The 22866-nt window shown below is 41.5% G+C and overlaps 1 protein-coding gene across 7 annotated transcripts in view; it reads right to left on the bottom strand.

Moving 5' to 3' along the window:
* LOC125905578 (calcium/calmodulin-dependent protein kinase type II subunit beta) overlaps window positions 1–22866 on the bottom strand; it is an 82225-nt gene that overhangs the window by 10873 nt on the left and 48486 nt on the right. For 3 of the 7 annotated variants that reach the window (XM_049603635.1, XM_049603634.1, XM_049603636.1), the window contains exons 15-17: window positions 7722–7790; window positions 2468–2512; window positions 1790–1838 (exon numbers count right to left, since the gene is read on the bottom strand). In XM_049603635.1, the coding sequence (XP_049459592.1) occupies window positions 1790–1838; window positions 2468–2512; window positions 7722–7790 (163 nt within the window). The remainder of the gene's footprint in view (window positions 1–1789; window positions 1839–2467; window positions 2513–7721; window positions 7791–22866) is intronic. The other 4 variants (XM_049603637.1, XM_049603638.1, XM_049603639.1 and 1 more) reach the window with 2 other exon arrangements.

Genomic DNA, 22866 nt, shown 5'->3' with positions numbered 1-22866 from the left:
TTGTCTGTAACCACTTATCCTGTTAAGGGTCGCAGGGCTGCTGCAAACATGATTATTTTGAAATATTTAACAGGAACAAAGCGACCGTTTCTTTAGGAGAAACAGCCCCGATAAATAAATGTTGAGGTCTGGTTCAACAACCTGGAGGTGCAGGACCAGAAACCAGAGCGACAAGGACACTGTTTCACAGTTAACTGTGTGTAGAAGAGAATAAGAGAATAACTTCTACACGGTTGCGGTTCTCTCAAGAGATCGTGATTGAAAATGGGGAGGTGGAGCCGTACACCACCAGAACAATGTGCATGTTACTGTAAGATTGCCAAACAAATTGAAGAACACATACTTGTGTGACCTCTTACACAGGATATCTGTGAGAAATATGGACATGACTCTACTGAACTGAGCTCACTCTTCGCGGACAGTGATAAAAGAATCTCAGTCATGTTACACACATGTCTTGCGGCCTCTACTGAATGAGGGGATTCTGAGTCATCAGGTGTATTACCTTTTAATGTTCTAACTAATGGGTTTATCTTATATATAGATTAATTTCAACCGTGTGTGTCACTTTTTGGTGTTCCCTGGCAACAGCTTCTGTTCATCTGTGCTACTTGCAGCATGTTTCTGTATTTGATTATGCTTTTTGCATTTGCAGTTGAGCTCTCAGGGCCACCGTACAACATGGCAGAGGGTTCAGGCTGTCCAGTCATAAAGATTTAAAGATTACAAGACCTCGGTTTGTTAAGATATGTTGTTGGCAACTAGTTTTGGTGTTAAGAGAAGAGGCCTAATGCCTCGTCCAGACATAGGCTAGATGGGCATTTTTAAAAACAGGGTTTCCCTCTTTTGTTTCCCATTAAAAGAAAATCTATCCATGCAAGGACTCTTAAAAAAAGTCCAAATGTCTGTCTATCCAAATGAAAATGCAAGAACACAATTGAAGTGTTTTCAAGACCATGCCAATCCAGCAGGTGGCGATATAACCCCAACACTAAAGCCACACAAAGTAATAAAGTTACACGAACCTTTTTCACATGTACTTAAAAAACAAAATAAAAGTACTTGTATTCAGATACTGTTACTAAGAAAACAGCATTATTCAGTTACAACTACTACACAAAATGTTGGTGATTACAAAGGTGTAACATCCAAACATATTCTTGTCAGTAAAATGTTTATATGAAAAAAATAACATTTATTCTGTGCATCTTCTTTTAGCACGGCCCATTTCTCGACATTATTCAGCTTTCTCGCCCAGTTTTAAAACATTTGTTGGAAAAGTTATCAGAAGGTTATTAAATGTAATAAATTACATTACCCTGATGAGGTAGATTGAAATAGTTAAAATAGTAAATTAAAATAGAGACCAAATGTCTCCTCTTCTGTTCCTGAGAAATGACGTTGAGTAATGGCCAGATAAATGTTTATGAGGAACATTATGATGTCACAGTGAAGCTGACCTTTGACCTTTTGGATATACAATGTCACCACTTCATCACTTTTATCTTATTAAACATTTGTGTGAAGTTTTCTCATAATTAGCTCATGAGTTCCTGAGTTATGGCCAAAAACATGTTTTGTTTTGTGAGGTCACAGTGACCTTTGACCACCAAATAATAATCAGATATTCATTGAAGACGTGCTTGAGATATCGCGGTCACAAGAATGGGACGGATGACCTGAAAACATTATGTCTTTGGTAATGGCCATCGCCAGCACAGAGGTTTAAAAATACCCGTGTACGTGTAGATTAGGCCTATGTGTGTGTGTGTGTGTGTGTGTAACCCACCTTTCACGTCTTCATCCTCAATAGTGGTGTTGCTGCTGTCAGATGATTCCTGCAAAGTGCACAGACAAAAACGTTAATCACCAAAAAAAAAATCAAATCATGAATACACCCACGAGCGCTGATACACACACTCGCTCTCACACACACACACAAATGCATGCACACACACAAGTTTCTGCCACCGACTGAATCTTAACACCACGATTTTGCCAAAATAACCACGGCACAGACACAGCTGTACATGTGACTCAGCAGCACACTGGCACAATCCCATCTACGGATTGAGCCGCCTCGGTGTTGACGGACACACACGACTGTCACAGCACATGACGACTGAGCCACTGTTACACACAGTCTGAACAGTGGGATGATGAGGGGTTAATCTGCTGACACACACGGATTGCTCAACCGGCAGCGAGAACCACTGAGCTCCGTCTATCTGAACACAGAGGGGCAGTATAAGACAACCAAACAGCTCACAGGATCCACAGCTCCACACTCCCTCCAGCTCTGTCATGCAGAAACACACACATAGATGCACACAGAGAGAAAGATATTCAACGAAAAAATACCGCTTTCTCCAAATACAGCTTAACCCACAAAGATAGAGAAACGGAGTGGAGACCAGGGTGAGGAATGGAATAGACAAGGAGATGGAGGGAGGGGAGGAGGATGTACCTTGGTCCCATCTATTGGATTATGGATAACAGTAGTCTGAGGCTCCTGGATGTAGAGAAAAGAGAACATGGGAGGAGAGATGAATGGAGATAAAGAGAAGCGACAGACAGGGAATGTTTAATGGCGACAACATGAGAGTTTGAGAGACATAAGAGGAGGATTAAAAGAGAGCAGGATGTGAGTAATACACGGACAGATTAAAGAGTTAATGATGGAGGATGGTTGTAAGAGTTCTGAAATGACACCATTAATGTCAATGACTGATCTGTACCAATGCAATAGTTATTAAAGTGCTTCCTTTCATTTTCTGGTACTATTTCATAAAAGTAAAATCACAAATATAATACCACATATTACCGTTAGTCTTTAAAGGTCCAGTGTGTAGAATTAAGGGGGATATACTGGCAGACAATAAGTGTGTTCCCTTAGTGTATAATCACCTGACAACAAAAATCGTTGTATTTTTGTTACCTAGAATGAGCTGTTTTGTATCTACATAGGTAGTGTGTCCTTGTCTACAGAGATCACCATTACCCCTTTTCGAAAGTCATGGGCTGGTCTGGCTTGGCTTGGTTTGATTTGGGCCATCAGCCCAGCACAGCAGGGATTTTCTTTCCATAACAACTGGGCTACCTTCTTGAAGGTGTGTCTTTAACCGATGATGGTTTGTCTTGAGTGATGACGTTGTCCCAGTTTGGCTGCAGCCAGCGAGACGCCACCGCTACCCACGTCAGGGCAAGCAGCAAGCTTTTGGACCTACTCCTGAGAAGGGCCATCTCCGGCGTGACTAAACTGACAATGAAAACTAAAATTGGCGTGGCATGGCTTTACTCGGCACACCCAAGAGTGAGAATGGAAAAATGGAACATGTTGCACTGCCATGTTTCTACAGTAGCCCAGAACAGACAAACCAAACACTTTGTTGCTTTAAAATGGGCCATTTGATTTTTGTGTCAGCCACCCCACTTATCAGCCTCTTCGCAACAAGAGCGTTGAGAATACACAGAATTTTTTTTTTAACATGAAACTACTTTATTCAGTGTTTTTTTACCGGTTTAAATCTCCAGGTCCGTTTATTTTGGAGAGGAAGAGACCTCTGTGGAAAATTAGGCTCCTGGTAAAAACCTCCTGCACATCTTGATCTTAAAGGGATAGTGCACCCAAAAATGAAATTCAGCCATTATCTACTCACCCATATGCCGATGGAGGCCCTGGTGAAGTTTTGGAGTCCTCGCTGTTATGTCGGGCTGCAGCACACTTGGATCACTATGGATGAGCAGTATGGAGATACTTTGTGGATTTAATTTTGTGTTCTTGGACGTTAGTCTGGGGCGCCGTCTGCCATTAGGTGTGCTAGCTGCTCCCCCTGCCGATCTCCGCAAGAGATGTGAGGACTCTAAAACTTCACCTGAGCCTCCCTCGGCATATGGGTGAGTAGATAATGGCTGAATTTTCATTTTTGGGTGCACTATCCCTTTAAGTTATCAGAGACAGAAGGCCAGCACACATCAGCAGGTGCTAGCTAGCTGCCCATGTCCAACATGCCAAACTACTTTGGAGAAACACTGATTTCTAACATGAAACTGCTTTATTCAGTGATTTTAGCGGTTTAAATCACTGAGTCTGTTTGTTTTGGAGAGGAAGAGACCTCTGTGGATAATTCGGCTTCTGGTAAAAACCTCCTCAACCATCAAAACCAAAAAATTCTACTCAGGAGAAGTCTTAGCTGGCTGCAATCTGCAATCCTCACCACTAGGTGTCACTAAATCCCCCTAAATCTTACACACTGGACCTTTAAAGGATAAGTCTAGTAATTAGGGATGGGAGTTGAGAACCGGTTCCAAATTGCCCAGTCCACTGAACTTGAATGCCTCCGGGCTTATCGGTTCTTTTAATCGATGTCGGCATGTTTTTCTGACAGTTGCAAAACAATGACGTCAAACTCCTGCGTCTACTTTGCTGGAAACTTGCGTCAAGAAGGAGTCAAGGAAATGGTTCAAAAGGGGCTTCATGTCATAAAGAAGGGGAACAACAGTGCTGCTGGTAATGTGTGTAAAATACTTTCAAGTAACGGTGTAGACATCTACAATCCACTGAAAATCTTTCTACACAACATAACGTGGGCTTTAATTCCAGGAATCCCATGCATCTAACTTTGTGTGCCACTGCTTTCCAACCGAGCAGCACATCTGTTACTGAGGGGAAATACCCTCTGTTATAATAACATTAGCACCACGCAGTTGCACTGAGATATAAAACAGTTGTGTCGACGCTGTAAACCTGTGTGGACGTACGTTTTTCCACACTGAAAATTGATCAGGAATTAACAAACAATCAGACCGATACGCAGAGTCGGTAACGGCAGTAAAATCTCATCAATTCCCATCCCTACTGGTGATATCTTAATGTTAATAAATCCCACAAAAAGACCAAAACCAACAGTGAATGCGTCCACTAACACGTATCGTATTGGTATCTGTTCTTCCTCTGTGCTGTAGAGCTCCACTGCTGTTGAAGACACATCAGTGAGCCACACTGTGTCAACGGGTGACATGTTGATCACCATACCACAAACACCACCCTGCTGCCACAAACACTAACTATAGCACCAAATGTGGATTCATCCGCCACTGGAAGTAGTCCCCAACAAATGCATTATTTCCTCCTGACAGTGGGCAGCTGTTTTTACGAAATTACTGAGACTTTTTCAAAATGAAACAACATATTCCTGAGGTGTTTTCAGTAGGGACCAATGGGCTTGGAGCTGAAAGCCACAGACAGGAAGTCACAGAGTACTGAGAGACCGGTGCATTCTCACTTCCAACTTTTCCAATATCGCCGCTTTGTCAGTGATTTCAGCTGTGGGGTGGTGTCAGTTTATAACGCCGTTGGCACGTGTGTAATATAAGGAGCTGGAAAGACCTTATAAGGCAGGTGGGAGGGGAAGTGGATTGGTCCTACAAACCCCGGACTTTCACCCATGAGCCCACTGTTCGCTTCCAATGTGAATGTTTAGCCAAACTATGAAATTGTTTTTCTAAACCAAACCACGTACTTTGATAGAGATTATATGAATTTAACAAGCAGACACTGTACATTTCTTTTGAAAATGGAAGTGTGCTTGAAAAAATACAATGCGTAAATTGTCACGCTGTCCTGGAACAAATACAACAGACGCAGGAGGGTATCTAGCGTGTTACATTTAGACGTGAAAGTCCACTGAAGAGCAGCGATATTTGACAAGTTGGGATGAGAACACGTTGGAAAGACGGACTAACGTGTTGTTAGCTTTGGTCCAAACATGGGATTTGTTGACAGTAAGAAAAATATGGAAGAAACAAATAACACAACGCTGATCCTTTAACTACAATATACAAATCATATGGAATAGTTTCAGTGTGAAATCTGTTAGAAGGTGGCCATCATGAAAAATAAAATACACAAACACACAAAGTTCATACAGCATACAAAGCCTTAACATATATCCTGTGCAACATATGTTTACATGTGTTTTAATATTCTCTTAAATGGGACTTCTCTTTCCCTCCTGACTGTTGTACATTTCAACATCTTAGAAAAATAGTTTGACATTTTGGGAAAAATTGCTGCCATGTTAAGCTGTTAAGTGTGGAGGTAGAGCCAGAAGACTGTTAGCCTAGCTTAGCATTAAGACTGACAACGGGGGAAACAGCCCAGCGAGCACTGGATGCCAACATGACATCACAAAGACACTGGACTCCTATGTCGAACATAAAATTACAGTCTGAATGAAAATCGGATTGACGATATTTTAAATGTCAAACAACGTTAGATTTTACATTTTGTGGATGTTTACATTTTGGCGTTTTGCAGATGTTGGGTTTTGTTCTTCATACCTTGCGACTACATGCCATTGTGTCATGTCATCTTTTTCTATTAATCAAACTCACAAATAGAAACGTAAAGCCGACAAGTTGTGGTTTTCCGGAGACCAGCGGACACTCACTTTTACATTTCTGTTTGTTTCTAAGAGCAGTATTGGAAGACGTGTTTAGATCCTTCACTGCAGTAAAAGTACTAAAAGTACTAAAAGTACTAAAACCACACTGTGAAAATACTCTCACTACAAGTTAATATCCTGCTTTCAAACCTCACAGAGTGTATTTGGGAGTCTTATCAGCAGAATTTACTTGAAGTACTTGAAATAAAAGTATTTATTGTGCAGTAAAACGTTCCAGTGTTTCTCTATCTGATGTTTTTGGATTGATATCACTGCTGCAATAATGTGTACGTGTCATTTTACTGCGGTAGATGTTTAAGGTTGTGCCATGCATCATATTCTATAAGATCAGTGGTTCCCAACTGCTGGGTCGTGGCCCAAAATGGGTCGCAGGTCCATTCTGAATGGACTGCAAGTGACTCGCAAACGTTTAAAGTTTGAAAAAACACATTTTATTTTTAAGTACACAGGATTTTTGGCACAGAGCTTTTACTTTGAAGTGCCATTCCCTGCTGTAGAGTGAGTGACTAACAGACAGCTACTTGACAGAGTAGCTCGACGACATGGCCGAATACAAGTATGACGCCAAATGTATTAAAGTGTGCGGACCTTGAACTAATGACTAAGGAGAAATCTGGACCCCACTGGGTACCACTGTTCTATAAGATCATCATGTGTTTGTAGTGTGGCTGTCCTGTGAGAACCATGTGTCTCTACAAAGTCAACATTTCATGGTGTCAGCCCTGTTTTCAGCTCTGTGACGATGCATTTTCCAGCTGATCCAAGAGGGTTTGTAAAGAGATTATTTAGCTTAAGAAGTAGGAGAATCTTCTCAACACATAAAGAAACACTTCACCCTTCAATTTATCACAAAGATTCAACAGCAACACATTTGGAAATAAAGCTATCAGATAAACGTAGTGCAGTAAAAAGTACCTCGGAGATGTTGTGGAGTGGAAGTACACAGTAGCATTAAAAAGAAATACTCAAGAAAAATACCTCAAATTTGTACTTAAGTCTCTCAGCTCAAGCTCCACACTTAACATACAAACATAAGAGTGTGTGGATCTTTTCAGTGTCTCCTAAACTGCCAAAGTATTCCTTGAAAAAGCTGCAGACCTTGAAAAATTAATCAAAGTCATAGCATCAAACCCCTACAATCCACTGTTCAACACTACACACACCTCTCTCCCTTTGTCTCTCATACACACTCTGCATTTTTGAAAGTGTAACGGACAGACAGACGGACGGACACACAGACACAGAGCTGCATACCAGTGCAGCAGAGGGGATGTTGCCTTTGGGACTGGTGACTATGCTGTTTCTCGTGCTGTTTGTCTGGGGCTGTGCAGGGAAACACAAAGTGCTATATTAGTGTTCGGCAGCAACGGTGAGAGGTGCCATCTGCTGGTTGTAAAGTGGGTGGGTGCTGTGTAAAAAAAAGACAGTGTAATACAGGTAAAAATAGCAGATAGATGCAGAAGAGTGCTCCAGAGACAAAAATAGTGGGTAGAAAGAACTGAGTGCACTCAACTTCCAGAGCACAGACACACTATAGATCCAAAAAGGTTTCCCCACCAGCTCTCACTACTGCGTTAATTAGATAAAAAGGTTTTTTTACAATCCGTCATTTTGATCTGCAGTAAAATCCAAATCAATCTCGGCCAGAGCTCCGACAGAGTCCAGGCTTTTTTCACTCTCATTGGCTTTCCCCAGCTCTGGATGCTATTTGGCAGATGGCAAATTAAACCAATGACAGCTGTGCATCTCCGCAACATCTGCCAGATATAAAGAAACGAGCATCACATCCATTTTGTCGAGCTCTTCCAACAAACATTAGCATCTCTTAATGTATCCCTCCCGAGTGAGCAACATTTAACCGCCTCATTTCAGCGGCGGACGGCACACGGCGCTTACAAAACAAACAGGCCATTCACACAGGACAGACACATAAGACACTATAGACAGCCAACAACATGCGGAATATACAGACACCCTGTTTTATAAGACCTCACATAACCAACAACTCCTCTTCTCCTGTGACAGCATGCACAAACACATAAAGGCAAGCACGACACAGTGACTTCATGCTCGAAACCAATTAACTGTGCATTTTTCTGAACACAGACCAAGACTTTAAATGGCTGCACTGGGTCTACAGTGATCAAATATCAGAACATATCAGCTATGCATTCATATGAGGTGTATCTGTCACTTGGTTGTAAATAATCCAAACTCTATCTGGCTGCATTGAAGCTTCTCTTTCCAAGTATCCACTGAGGGACTGGTTTGGTTCAGTCAAACTCAAGTTCATTTGCCCCCTCAGTGTGGTTTGTTTGTGCAGGTGTGAACACAGCAGTCACACTCAGGTGCTCATCAAAACAACCAGACAGAGGCCTTCTTGAAGAGGTGGTCTCAGTCTGGTTACAAACGAACTCTGGTGCGGTTCATTTGTGGTGAGAAGGCGTTCCGCCCTGGATGTGAAGCAACTGCAGTCACATGACACATTGTTTGGGTTAAACATGAGCATGTTACAGTCCTGGAGGATTATTAATGTGCACCTCCTCCTGTACTGCCTTAATATGCACATTCAGCACATCCAATGCATCAAAACATTGTTTTCTAGTTGGAGCCGCGCCTCGTTTTCAAACTGTATGCTTTGACTAAAATGAACAATGACAGCAATATAGTCCACGATGAGCAGCGCTAAAATCAACCTGCGTAGTTGTCCCTCCATTGTGACATTAGAAAGTGTCACATTTATCTTGCAAGTGTACTCTTCTTCAACGTTTGCTTTACTTCCTGGATTTTTCCCACATGGAAATTCTGACCAATCAAGAGCAGCTTTCTCACACAAGGCATTTGATCTGGTCCGCTTGTAAATGCTGCCGTGAGAACACGAACCAACTCTAGGCAATTATACAACTTTGGAACAACATGAGTTCCTGATTCAGACCAAAGGAGACCACTCTAGGTCTGAAAGCACCCCATCTGTTTTCACTCCTACTGTGAACAATCCTGAGTTGCAGTCTGGGTTGTCTGATGCTGGTTTTAGCAGACTTATTTTCTGACAATGAGGTAATGACATTTGAACAAACGATTGAGAAATACAATATTCCTTGACAGGTCTTCTTACATCATTTGCAAATAAGGCACACTTTGTACAGTATAACACAGCACCACTCTAACTGACAAACTCTGAAAGATCTCCTGTTGAGATACTGTTATTTCTAACAGCTAGGGAAATGTCAGTCTACTCTCTAAGGCTATGAGCTTAATTTGCTCCTCATTACTTTACAGGGGCTCAGGGGCACATGGGAGACTCTGTCAATCGATGATTAAGAGGGGAAAGATACTGTATCTGGAGACATGCTAAATCAATTTCTGTCTGCCAATGTGCCAAAGCAAGGCAGATTAAATGGAGTATTTGGGATTTTTTTTTAAGTGGGGTTGTATGAGATATTTATCCATAGTCAGAGTATTATTTTCAGTAGATGGCAGTTGGCATGCCCCCAGTTTGGAGAAGCAGGTACCACCATGGAAGCTAGGCAATGTACTATGTAAGCAAAATGTATTTTAGCCACCTAAAAAATGAATTTCACTTTAAAAGTATGCTATATTTAGAGTATTTTCACTACTTTATCTTGTTGTCAGAAAGCAATTTCTGACAGGGAACCAAAGCTGTTATCTGTGCTTTCTTCAAACCCACCAAAAAACCCACCATTGACAAAAACAGTAATTTTACCTCCCAGAACACAGGAGCTACTAGACTAGCACAGCCTCGACTGGTTAGTTTGTTTGTGTTATTGTGTGATTTTATTGAATCCGTACTAACCGTTTAAAACACCAAAGTCACACAATACCACAAACAAACTAACCTATCGATGCAGCAGTAGACCAGCAACTCATGTGTTCAGCTGTGTTAAATCACTGTTTTTCTCAATGGAGTCTGGTGGCTTAATCGAGAGCAATACAATGGCTTCAGTCTCCTGTTGGAAATCATTGCCTGATGGCAAGACAAAGCAGTGAAAATAATTGCTAGCCCCGTACCGTGGCGGTACTCCTGCCTGCTTCTCCAAACTGGGGGCATGCCGACCGCCATCTATGGATAAGTACGTCATACAACTCCAAGCTATCCCTTTAAGTTTATACACACAATGCATATGTCTCGAGTCGTAGACACCGTTTCGGCCCTACTCTTTCACCAGAAACTGGTTCTCTAACTTGTCTTTGATCATGCCTTAAGCTGCAAATATAGGCTACTGGGCCAACGTGCCATCTGAAAATGAAAAATATCAGGTATAGACCTTGAGATGGACCCAGTGTCCTTCATCCTGAGCTTCCCAAGCAGATATAAAAGAAAAATAAGAGACTGCTCTTACATCTCTTGCGAGGAAGAACACTTTAATGCACTGGATTAACAGAGAAGTACCGACTGTTAAAGGCTGGCAGAGAGTCTGTTTGATTTAGTGCCATTAGAGTACCGACAATGGATATTACATTCAAAAACCTGAACTACTCGGAGCCGGGCGTCTCTGTCGTCACGCTGCAGGGATTTCTTGATTGTTCCTATTGTTACTGTAACCTCTGGTGTTGAACCTGAGCTGCTGTCCTGTGTTTTTGGTTTGTTTGTTTCCACTCTTTAGTCTTTTGTGCTTTTTCTTTTTCTCTGGTGGATTTAATTCACATCCGTCTTTTTCTTGTTGCACAAGAGAAAGCTAATAAATGTCTTGGAAAAATAAAACCTGGTATTTTTCTGCTCATTATTTTCCACAGCGGGGACGCCTGTAATTCATAACTGTGTTGGAGTGACAACAAAAAAGAGACGGAGACTAAAATCTGGCCATTATAGAGTGACGACGGCGAAGCGTAGGAGAGGAAGATGTTTTTAGAGAGGAGTAGATTCACCTGTTTGTGCTATGTTTAGTATGTTTGTGTATTTTAATTGGATCTTAGAGGGATAGAGGGTCCCTAGGGTTATCAAACTACCACCTCTGATCATACAAACACATCTAAAGTGAGTCCATACCTGCCGTCAACATACGTGACGACAAAACTCTTATGATGTGTGTAAAGAAAAGCTGAATACTACAGCACAGTTCAGCTCACGAGGCACTTCACAAATAAATTTCTATCCGCAAATATTTATCTTAATTATACAAAACACATATCTGACTCTTGTGCCCAGAGGCAGCTCTGAGCTAACGGTCATGTAACCAACCAACCGAGCTTATGACAGCTTCTGTAGCCACTGAGGTGACCCCATTACACTGGCATTAAGGTCGCCCATTAGCGTCACTGAAAATCAAAGGGCACAAATCAGCCAGCATATTTTCAAAGCGTTGGATTTCCCCTTTTGTAGGTATTTGCTGTGATGTTTATCCTGCCGGCAATCCAGCCGCAGGGATAAACAAGCATTCAGCTATAAAAAGTAACATTTAAAATCCATCGCCTATGCGGCCCTCTTCTTCTTCTTCTTCTGTCTGGTCCTTATTCTGTGACTTGCCACTGCTGTCAGTCGTGCAAACAGGCTACAGGCCTACATGTGGACTCTGTGAACCACTATCTGATAACTTCACTGTAACACTGTGGGGGCTTCCATGTGTTGAAAGGAGCTAATTAGAGCAGTGTGTTCATTCGTGACAGGAGAACAACCACAGTCTGCCTCTGTTTTCTCAGCTCAGTCACCAGAATAAAATGTTGGTGTTGCATGTTTCTGAAAACAACAGATATTTAACATCTGTACATTTTGTAGGTGTGATGTAATATGTGACGTGACACCTTGGCACGATGGCTGCAGACCACAGTTTGAGACTAACACGTCAGGACATGATGTAGCAATGAAACCCATTTTTTGTTTTGTTTTGTTTTGTTTTCAGATTTTTCTGGAGGGCTTTTTGCCTTTATTAAATTGTAGAGATGGGCAGGAAAGAGGGGAGAGAGGAAAGTGATAGCATGCAGCAAAGGACTATGGGTTCACCTCCAGTCACCTTATCCAGAGCCAAAGATGAGCTCATTGAAAGCCCACTCCTCCTCCAGGTCCTCATCTCCCTCTTCACCTCATTTCATCTCATCTCATCTCATCTCCACCAGCGTCTAGACTCCACAGGAAGGGTTCCCTAATCTACCACGTCTTTACCACGCTCCGGAAATATCATACATCATACATCATCTACTCGCTAAAGACTTTTCACATTTCGCATATTAGTGTGCACATGTAAATAAATATTGTTTTCTCTCAGAACAAGTCTCAGTACAAATGCTGAATTTTATGCATTTTATGCACCCTCAAATTCTTTGCCTCTGCAGCGCGCATGTGTTCCTTAGCGCCCATTTTTCTGGGTGTGACGGCTGAGCCCTGAGATGAACTGAGGCCCAAATGATCCGCTGAAAACGTAATCGTTTCTCATTTTCGTTTTGAAAAAAGTTCCGCATTCCAACAACAATGTTAACAATTGCTGTGCACACGAATCTACAACAATGACCAAAAATACTGCAGTATACATGCCAGGCCAGTAGTTGGCAGTGTGACTTTGTAATGAAACAACACGTGCCCATGCACATGTGCTTCCTTCTACAGAGCGGTGATGTATGAACAAACAAAATAGCAACCGCACGAACATTTGTTTGGATGGACGACGAGGTGGAGTTGCTACAGTAAATCTACACTTTGCTGGAGAAGCGTTGATAAATTCAACACGGTGAGCAGCACAAACAGAGCTCGGGAGTCCGCCATTGTTGCATGCCTAGTGACTGGAACCGTAATGCACATGTGCGAAAAGTCTCCATTTTCAGAGGAACTGCATATTACAAGTTGACATGACTATGGGACGGTGCTGTTTCCAAAAAAATTGCACCCATTTTCAAAACGTTGCGTTTTCAGGCACCCAAAATGTCACTGCCGTGAAAATGATCTGCCAAAACACAACTAAAGTTTACTGTTTTTGTTTGAAATCATCGTCGTATAAACAGGACCTGAGTTCAACCTGTGGAACGCAGCAGCGCAAACTGCATATCATGTAACGAGGAACAACCAATCACAGCCGACAGATATCTTTCCCTTCTTTTGTAAATATCAGTCTGTGATAAATATGGAGGAAAAGTTCTCAGTACAGCCTCAGCTGTACTCTGAGTTTACTGCTAAACTTAGCATGCTAACATGCTAGTTTGGCTGCACAGTCTCGCTATAGTCTTCCTCTAAAGGAACATTTTCTGCACTTTGTGTTGGGAGATTGTTTTAAATGTTGCATGGACAAAGTCATGTTTTTTTCATGTTTAAGAAAACTGATGAAGGAGATTTATTATTGATAACTGAAGCAAAAAAAATACTTCAGAGGAGCTGTGTAGCATTAGCAGAGCTGCAAGGAATTTGACGCACTCTCCTTTTGTAACTACGTGAAAAGAAAGGCGAACAAACACAAAGCAGTGATTCATATCTTTTTGTTGAACAGAATCTGTCATCAAGGAGGAGCTCAGCTGAGAGTCAGACACACTCAAGTCATGGATGGAGATGTTTTCTGGCCCGGAGGCTGAAAGGTTTCTCCAAAAAGATAAACAAACTGCCCAGTTGAGCGACATCAGACGGGCTGATTGACAGCAGTAACCACCCAGACTGAGGAAATCACCAGAATCTGCAATTTACCATCACCATATGGGTTTTTATCTCACATGAGAGTTTCTGTTAGGAGGGGAGAGGTGATTTATAATCCAGCTAAATAAATTATCCTCCTGTTGCAGGAGCACAAAAGACTAAAACACATTTTTGGCAGTTTTAAGAGAACGAACGCTGTGCGAATGAATAATGATGCTTAATTTTGCAGGAAACGCAGGCAAGTGGTTTGCTCGCCTTGCACATCAATTATATCCTCCATCTGAGGAGCACAGGGCTGTGAGTCGGCCATTATTTCTCTGAGTCACAGTCTGATTCACCAAACATCATTTTAGATTTACATAGTGATGTCTGTTCTTACTGCTGTGTTAGAAACATGGTGTTTGGTTAGTTTGGCTGTAAAAAGGTGTCTTTAGTGTGAAACTAAAAGACTGAACGTATCTGCCAGCTGTTCTGGTGTGAAAGGTAACGCTTTCCTAAAAGATGCTGTGATGGTTAGAGAGATTTCACTATGCAATTAAAACATTTTTTGGTCCACTAGGGGGCAGCAGAATAAGGTAAAACTAAAATATTAACTTCCTAATAAAGTTGTTATAGCTAATAAAATGCCTATTTACACATCTACCAGACACTAAGAAACATTAAGATAAGATAAATTAAAGGCCAACCCCCTCAATTCAAGATAAATAAGGATGTATAAGTGAACAATAAATTATATACAAGGGCTTATAGTTTAATATATCCCTAAATGTATACAGGATTGCTGCTGACTTTGAAAATTTTCCTTTAATGAAGTCATTATGACCAGTCAACCCCTAAAAACTTTGTCTCAATAACTCCTTCAATTTCAACATCACAGATTTTTAATCTAATATTTACATCAATTTATTTTCTAATTTCTAAAAAACATTAATTTAGTTTTCTTCAGTTATGGCTTTTGCTTTTGGTGTACCACCCTAAGACATGACCCAGTAAAGGCACTGGTCTGGTGAGTTAAAGGTCAAGGGACGTCTGGATGCCGTAGTTGAAGCTGAGCTTGTGAATGTTTATTTAGACATTTAACTTAATCATTCAAATAAACCCAATAAGTTTGTGCTCCAGAGAAAGGATCAGCACTCAGTGAATAACCTCCTAAGCCCTATGATAAGCTATTATGGCAAGGCTTAACTATACAGACCAGTGAGCAGTGATAACTAGCATGTCTTTGAGGTCATTGGGAGGGAACCTCCTTTCACCAGTGTTTCGTCTAGTTGGTCCCACGACACCTCCAGGAGGCTAGACAGTGATCTCTGGCGTCCCAGAGACACTCCCCTAATGCCAGGTCTCACTGCTCCCCGCACCAACCCAATAACCTCCTTTACCTTACTTACACATGGTTTTCTCAGCCCAAACAGCACTGCCACCTTCAACAAACCCAGGCTCCGTTTATGCGAGCTCCAGGTAGAGACAGTGCTGTTACTACCTTTCCTAGCACATTCACCATACTCTATTTCACACGCTACATAGCATAACTACAATATAAGCTAAAGTTAAAGGAGATAAATAAACTTACAGGATCAGCAAACACACTCACCTTGCAGCATGGTCTCAAACAAAAGGGATTCAAATAGGCCACTCCCACACTTAAATAACCTTCCTCTTCCTGGACTTCCACCTGAGAGGAAGTGGATCTCTCTACCTGATCTCAAGGAGTTATGTACCCTGCTTAGTAGTTCTGTGTGCTAAGTGCTCCCCGCACCAACCCAATAACCTCCTTTACCTTATGCATGGCTTTCTCAGCCCAAACAGCACCGCCACCTTCAACCAAACCCTATATATAACCCTTGTTTTAAAGGTGAACTATTGCGGCGGATTGTGACATCTATGTCATGCGGACCAAAGCGTAAAGGTGGATGTAGAGAGTCTGAACTGTCCTTAACCGATGTTCATCTATGCTCAAACAAATCGGCAGGAAAATGTTAAGATTGTAAATTTGCATGTCATTATGTAGCACTTACGTTCAAACTTTACGTTTCAACAAAGCTGTGGTTAACACGTGTGTAGGTATAGACACAAGAACCACTTGGTTATGGTTAGAAAACGATCATGTTTTGGCTTAAAATATGGCACTATCCCTGCCAGAAACACAGGAATGACTTGTTAAATCACAGCGGCTTTGTTGTTTGCTGGTCTCAAACATTGGTCTGCAACTTGGATGGCGTCTCACTTTGGTGTCACAGCATCCCCTCTGCCCCCTGATGACAAAGTCAGCTCATATACCACATCACTTTGAAATGTTAATATAACACGTATTAGAAGTATAAATGTAATGAATCTGTGGTTTGCAGAGAGGTGTAATGCCCTTTTCTTTTGCCTCCTGCTGCTTTACTGCATTCAGGCACAAATAAAGACGTATATTATGACACTTTATACCCCTCAGTCTGTTTAAGTCATCTGTTTGTGGTTCTTTAAACACGCATAACCCAAAATACAAACAGGACTAAAACACTGAAGTCGCTGGCAGTCGCTGGAGGCTGAAATGTTTCTTGCTCTCTGCACTACAAAACTGTAGGAGGAACAAAACCAACATCAGTTTTGACATTGTAGAGCCCAAAGGAACAGCGCTGCGCTGTGTGCTGGGAGAGCAGCTTCACTGAGAGGGGCTGGGCTGCCATATTTGGAAAACGTATCCATTACTTACTGCAATATGTCAGTGGGCTCACTGGTAATGGGGTTGGCCCACGTTTCTGCAAACCAAGTTACATTTCTATATTTTATATGTATTATATCATTTTTAAAGTGACCTTGTAGATGAGCTTACTTTGTCATCTGGAGGTGGAGGGGATGGTGGATGGTGTAACAACTCGGGGAGACACCTGCCAAGCTGCCAACTGATTGCTTTTTTAGCAAGTCATCACTCTGTCTACAGCTGCTTTTTAATCCATTGTGGTTCTTCCAGCAGGGATAGTGCCACAAAAAGCGGTTGTTTTTTACAGAGACACTGTGGCATTTCAAGGCAGTATAGTGCCACAAAAACAAACCCAGTCCTTCAAGCCAAACATGATCTTTTCTGAACCATAATGTCGTTTTTCTGCCTAAATCTAACCACACATTGTTGAAACTTTAACTCTCAGCATATCTGTTCCATAATTACATACAAATTTAACGCATCTGCTGATTTTGGTCTGATAATGGTACTAAAGGAAAAGGTATCATCCCGGGGTGAGCAAATTTCAAGGTAATCTGATGAGTAGCCTCCTCATTCTGCTGTTAGCAAGGCAAAAAGGGGTACTAGGCAGCATGGGGTGTTTCAGTATAAATGGACTGAGGAAGGCAAACTGGGAAACACAGATTGGCACACACAGCACCCAGTAGAAGCACTGGTTTTAGGGCTGCAACTAACAATTATTTTCATTGCCGACTAATCTGTCGATTATTTCTTCGATTAGTTGACTAATCATTTTATCGAAAAACGTGTTAAAATGTTGAAAAATGTCGGTCTGTCTCTTCTAAACCCCAAAATGATGTCATCTAATGTCTTGTTTCATACTCACGCCAAAGGGTTTTAGTTCACCGTCATGGGAGAGTGTGTAAAGCTGCCAATATTTGAATGTAAGAAGCTGCAGTAAGAGTATTTTGGGGTACTTTTATAGTACTTTTCTATGAAAAATGACTCAAACCAATTAGTTGACTACTAAAATAGTCACCGATTATTTTAATAGTCCATTAGTCATCGATTAGTCGAGTAATCGTTGCAGCCCTAACTGGTTTGGTGAGTTAAAATGCAAAGGATGCCCAGAAACCTGGGTTGAAGCCGAGCTTAATTTGGTAGAAAAATGAACATTAAAGTTACATATAACCCTTGTTTTAAAGGTATACTGTCCAGGATTTCCCTAAAAAAAAAAAAACAATGTACAGACTCAAACAGAAGTAATCCCTCTTAATTGTCACTTATGACCCACTCTCAGTGTGGTCTCAGGGTTTGACGCTAACTTTTTTCCCAAGGAGCACATGTGCTCCTAAGTTGAAAAAGTAAGGAGCGCACAAAGAACTTTAGGGGCACAATGTAAATTGATCAAATAATGTGTTTTCCGTAATAAACGTGATGAATTTGTATACAAAATGTACAGAAAGGTAAAATCATCAAGTTTTGAAAAAGTATTGCAATTTAATTTTGTCTTTAATGTTATTATGTTATATATATTATCTTTGCAATCTGATTATCTTATATAATGTTATTACTATCCTAAAACATTCTCCAGGTCCTCTGAAACTCTGCAGGACTTATTTCCACCCTGCCCAGCAGTGGTACCATGGCGAACGGTCCCTAACTGCGGGGAGAACGGAGCAGGCTTCCCCGGAGGTCCGCCGCTTTTCCCGGTCCCTCTCAGAGGCGGTCCTGGCTAGTTTTACGCCCTGGGCAAACCATCCCTCGGCGCCCCAGCGCCCACTCCATTAACTTGACGTGGAAATGAGTGGTAGTCTAGAAAACTGGCGAGTTTTGTTTGTTTTTTTGTTGTTTTTTTTATCATAGATTGCGCCCTGGGCGGTCGCCCACACTGCCCATAGCAAAAACATCCCTGGTGGGACTTATATTCATTGTGGCAACAGTAGCTTGGAAAACTGCCCATAACCATGTCACACGGGGAAGAGGGAAGGCGGCAGGAGTTCCTCCAACATTTGCAGTTAGATTATCATATTTTTTTATTGACAAAAATACAGGCTGCTTCGGCTGATTTTTTTTATGCGCACATGTGCCCCTAAATATTTTTTACAGTATTTTCTTGTTTTCTTCTTAGTTTCTGTGTTCGGGACATTTACATCAAACTCATTTTAGTCCGTTGGCCACATATAGCCCCAAATTGGACTCAAGCGGGTCAGACCAGTAAGATCATTGCATAATAACCTATCAATAATACCCCCTTCAAATGTTTCCCCTTTTTAAGTGTAAAAGAAGTTATTCTGAAAACATGTATGCATTTACAAAAGAAATGAACAGTATGTCTCAGTTTACTACTCACTTTCATTACATGTGCAGGTTAAGTCGTCCCCTGCCTTACAGACCATTTACAAATCTGAAGTTTTGTCAGTGCCTCAGCAGTAGGGTTCTCCTAATATTGTTGTAAGATAAAAGTCTGATACAGTTTCTTTTGTACTGAAGCTGCTGATTTCCAATATTTTGCACAATGTTTGATATCTTTAAATGTGACCACAGAAAGTGTTCACTGTTATTTCAGAGAGCTGTAGTCTGATCTGGAGTGGAAACACCTCAAAGGCAGCATAACATGAAGTATCTGCTCGTGAAACCTCTCAGCCTTCACATGTGCATCAACATTAGGTGTGCAAAGTCATCTAGTGGGTCGGATTGGACCCTTGGGCAGGTCGGTTCTAGCCCCCAGGCCATATGTTTGACACCCCTGTCCTAGACCGTTAACAGCAGGCACCCAAGATACACAGCACCGAAAAATGTAAAAATAGCAATGCAAAATGTCACAAGAGAGTGAAAGTTCTGCATTGTATACCTTTAATAACATTTAATGACTATATTTAAATATATAATTAGGACCTACTTCACATTGAAATATAGTCATTTGATATATGTTTAGTAATCATTTATATGCAATGTAGATGTTTAAAAAGTGTCTAATCTAGCCACGTTTGAACCTACGTGTCTTCCAAACTTTAACTCACCAACACTCAGTTCACGGTGTTCAACTTTTGTTCTTCAGTACCAGGAAATAAAGGAGAAAATTAACATTTTAAGGTGTTAACGTGGGTGCTAAAACTTAAGAAAAAAGTCTCTTTCTTGTCACGACTTGCGTAACAGAGCCACCAGTCCTCAGATAAAACTGTCACTCCCCTCTCAGGATGATAAAGAAGTCGACCACGACCGTTACATAACAATTGATTTGAACTCTCTCTGATTGCCCTAAGCTGTTGCACCTGCTCAGAGAGAAGAAAAGAGCATATTCCCAGGAAATTACTGGAAACTGAGATGTGTAATACAGAGAGAGAGAAAGAGAGAGGAGAGAGAGGAAGAGCGGGTGGCTGATCTAACACAGGAATACTGAAATAGCTCCGGGGTTGTGTGCACTGGCGTGACGTCAGGGTGCAGCAAAGGAGAAACTGTGATGATGTAATGATAGATTAATCATCTGGTGGGAAATAATCTGAGATTAGCATCAAGCCACCCGAGGGGAGAGGGGAGAGGGGAGAGGGGTTGATGTGCAGAGGAGGAGAGGAAGAGGAAGGGGCTGAAGAGGAGAGAGGAGATGCAGGTTAATGAAAGTGAGTGTGTCATAAAGAAGCAGGTCAGGAGAGACTGAGAGAGAGGAGGAGGAAGAGGAGGAGGAGGGGCAGCCATAGGATGCTTCACTTATAATCTACACACCTTCAACTCCAGGAGGAACAGTAACTCCCAAAGTCTCAAAGCGTATTATATACTGTAACTTATTATCTGCTGCAAAAACATCCATATGTTGTACACATAATTATCTTCTGTGAATAATATCCATATCTGTAGCTCACAGTATTATCTTATGTGAACAAGAAAGATGTCTTGTGCACAGTTAGAGTCTTCTGCCGATAACATCTTTTGTGCATGTTTTTATCTCCTCCTGAGATTCCTCTTATGCACACAGAACATTATCTTAATTGTCTTGCATAAGCATAAAGTAATTTCCTGGTCCAAGTTAGATCCATATCTACTGCACATTAAATATTAGAAGCCTTGTGCACAAGTTATCCTCTGAGAACCACATCTATATCTTTTGCGTTAACAAGACAGATGTTTTTGTGAACAAAAACTTACAAGTCTTGTCTCAACATGAGCCATATCATTTGTGCACAAGTGTCATCTTCTTCTGAGAACCAGGTCAGTTTCATCTGCACAAAAAATATCATCTTGCAGATCCTGTAAGACCTCGATAACATGCGGCAAAAGGCTGCAGGTCGCAATCGAACCCACAGTCACTGCGACAAGGACATAGCCTTTATACATGAGGTGCGCGCTCCAGCAGGTGAACAACGCGACGCCCCGATTCATATCTTTTTCACACAAGTTATCTTGTCAAAAATGACCCATATCTTATGAACACAGAATATTATTTTGTGCACAAAGAGTTAAGATCTTGTGCCAGATGTTTCAGATGTTTTGTGCACGAGTTGTCCTCTCCTGTGAACCATAAATTATCACCTTGCATAAGGTAATTTTCTTGTGTAGGATTCATATCTTTTGCGTTTAAGTTATCATCATATTAAAAGCCACATCTTCTGCATGTAACATATTATCTATATTAAGTTCCTATGTTGTGCTTTTAAGATCCTTTGTGCACGAGTTATCTTCTGAAAACCAAAGCCATATCTATTGCACACAAAATATTCTCTTGCATGAACAAGATCCATACCCTGTGTACAAAAGGTAACTATCTTGTGCAAGTTAGATTTATAAGAGCCTAAAATACCAAGACCTCGCCATGGAGTGCAGAGAGAAAGGGTGGCAGACATGGATGCTTCCTGTCGAGGTTGGGTGTAGAGGATTCCCAGCGCAGTCTGTGTGGATACTGCTGACTACACTGGGCATCTCAGGCAAGGAGCGGAAGGCGGCAGTACGCAGGATTGGAGGGGCAGCAGAGAGAGCCTCTTGTTGGCACTGGTACAAAAGGGAGGAGGAAAGCTGGAGACCTGGAGCTGATGGGCAGCAACTTGGCCACCACTGCTGACCCGCCAACTGGAGGGTATAACACTTAAGGGTCGAAACACCCATAGAAGGTTGGGCACCACCTGATGACATCAGCTCCAGGTTGAAGGCCTCAGTCGACCCTGAGGGCGACTGTATGTGAGGCATCCACGGATGTATTGAACAAGTGTGCAAGTTAGATTTATATCTTTTTCTCACAAGTTATCTTCTTCTGAGAACCATATCGTCTGCACACAAAATATTGCGTGAACAAGATCCATACGCTCTGCATGCTCGAGGTATTCTCTTTAAACGTGCTATCTAAAGATGCATGACACAGATTTTTTTTTTAGCTGATAGCAATTACAGATAACTGGCTGCTTCTCGTGGCAGATCCTGGTAAGATAACTGTATCCCTACTTCTATCTAAATATGTCTGTTACCTTGTTACCTTGAGGTGCTCTGCCTAAAAATGTTGACGTGGGTGAAAAAATATTTGCACGAATTAAATTTTTATGTTGATCTTTTAATAAACCGTCAAGAAGCAAGTACTATGTGGACAATTCTGGTACATTTTTGTCTCCTTACAGTCCGGAATAGCTTGTCGCTGGTATATTATAGTACTCTTTAACAGGAATAGTTGCACCATGGTTTGAAGGTACTTTTAAGTCTTGCAGGGTATGTTGTACTTAAACTGGTACAATTTGATGAGGTACATAAATAGATCGATACTACAGGGTACATAATTGTCTCTCAAAACTACAACCAGACACAGAGGAAGTGTCAGAGAGAGGAAAAAGGGACAGTGAGAGGAACACGACGCCAACACATCAGGCGTCCACAGTAAGCATTTAGGTGCACACTGGTACTTCCAAAGTAACTTAACTTGTACAGGTTAGATCCATATTTTATGGACTTGCGTGAAGTTCTATTTGCATGAACTGCACAAAAAGTTGGAGTCATGTACCAATTAGATCCATATCTCTTGTGCACAAGTTGTTACCTTCTTCCGAGAACCAGATCAGTTTCTCCTGCACCTAAAATATTATCTAGAGTGAGCATAAAGTAATTATCTTGTGCAAGAAAGTGTCATAATAATGTCTAAAGATCCACATCTTCTGCACATAAAATATCACCAAAACAAGACAGATATC

This window comes from Epinephelus fuscoguttatus, linkage group LG18 (assembly GCF_011397635.1).
Source record: "Epinephelus fuscoguttatus linkage group LG18, E.fuscoguttatus.final_Chr_v1".
NCBI lineage: Eukaryota > Metazoa > Chordata > Actinopteri > Perciformes > Serranidae > Epinephelus > Epinephelus fuscoguttatus.
Note: the sequence above shows the minus strand (reverse complement) of the source record. Positions and strands in the feature narration are given on the sequence as shown.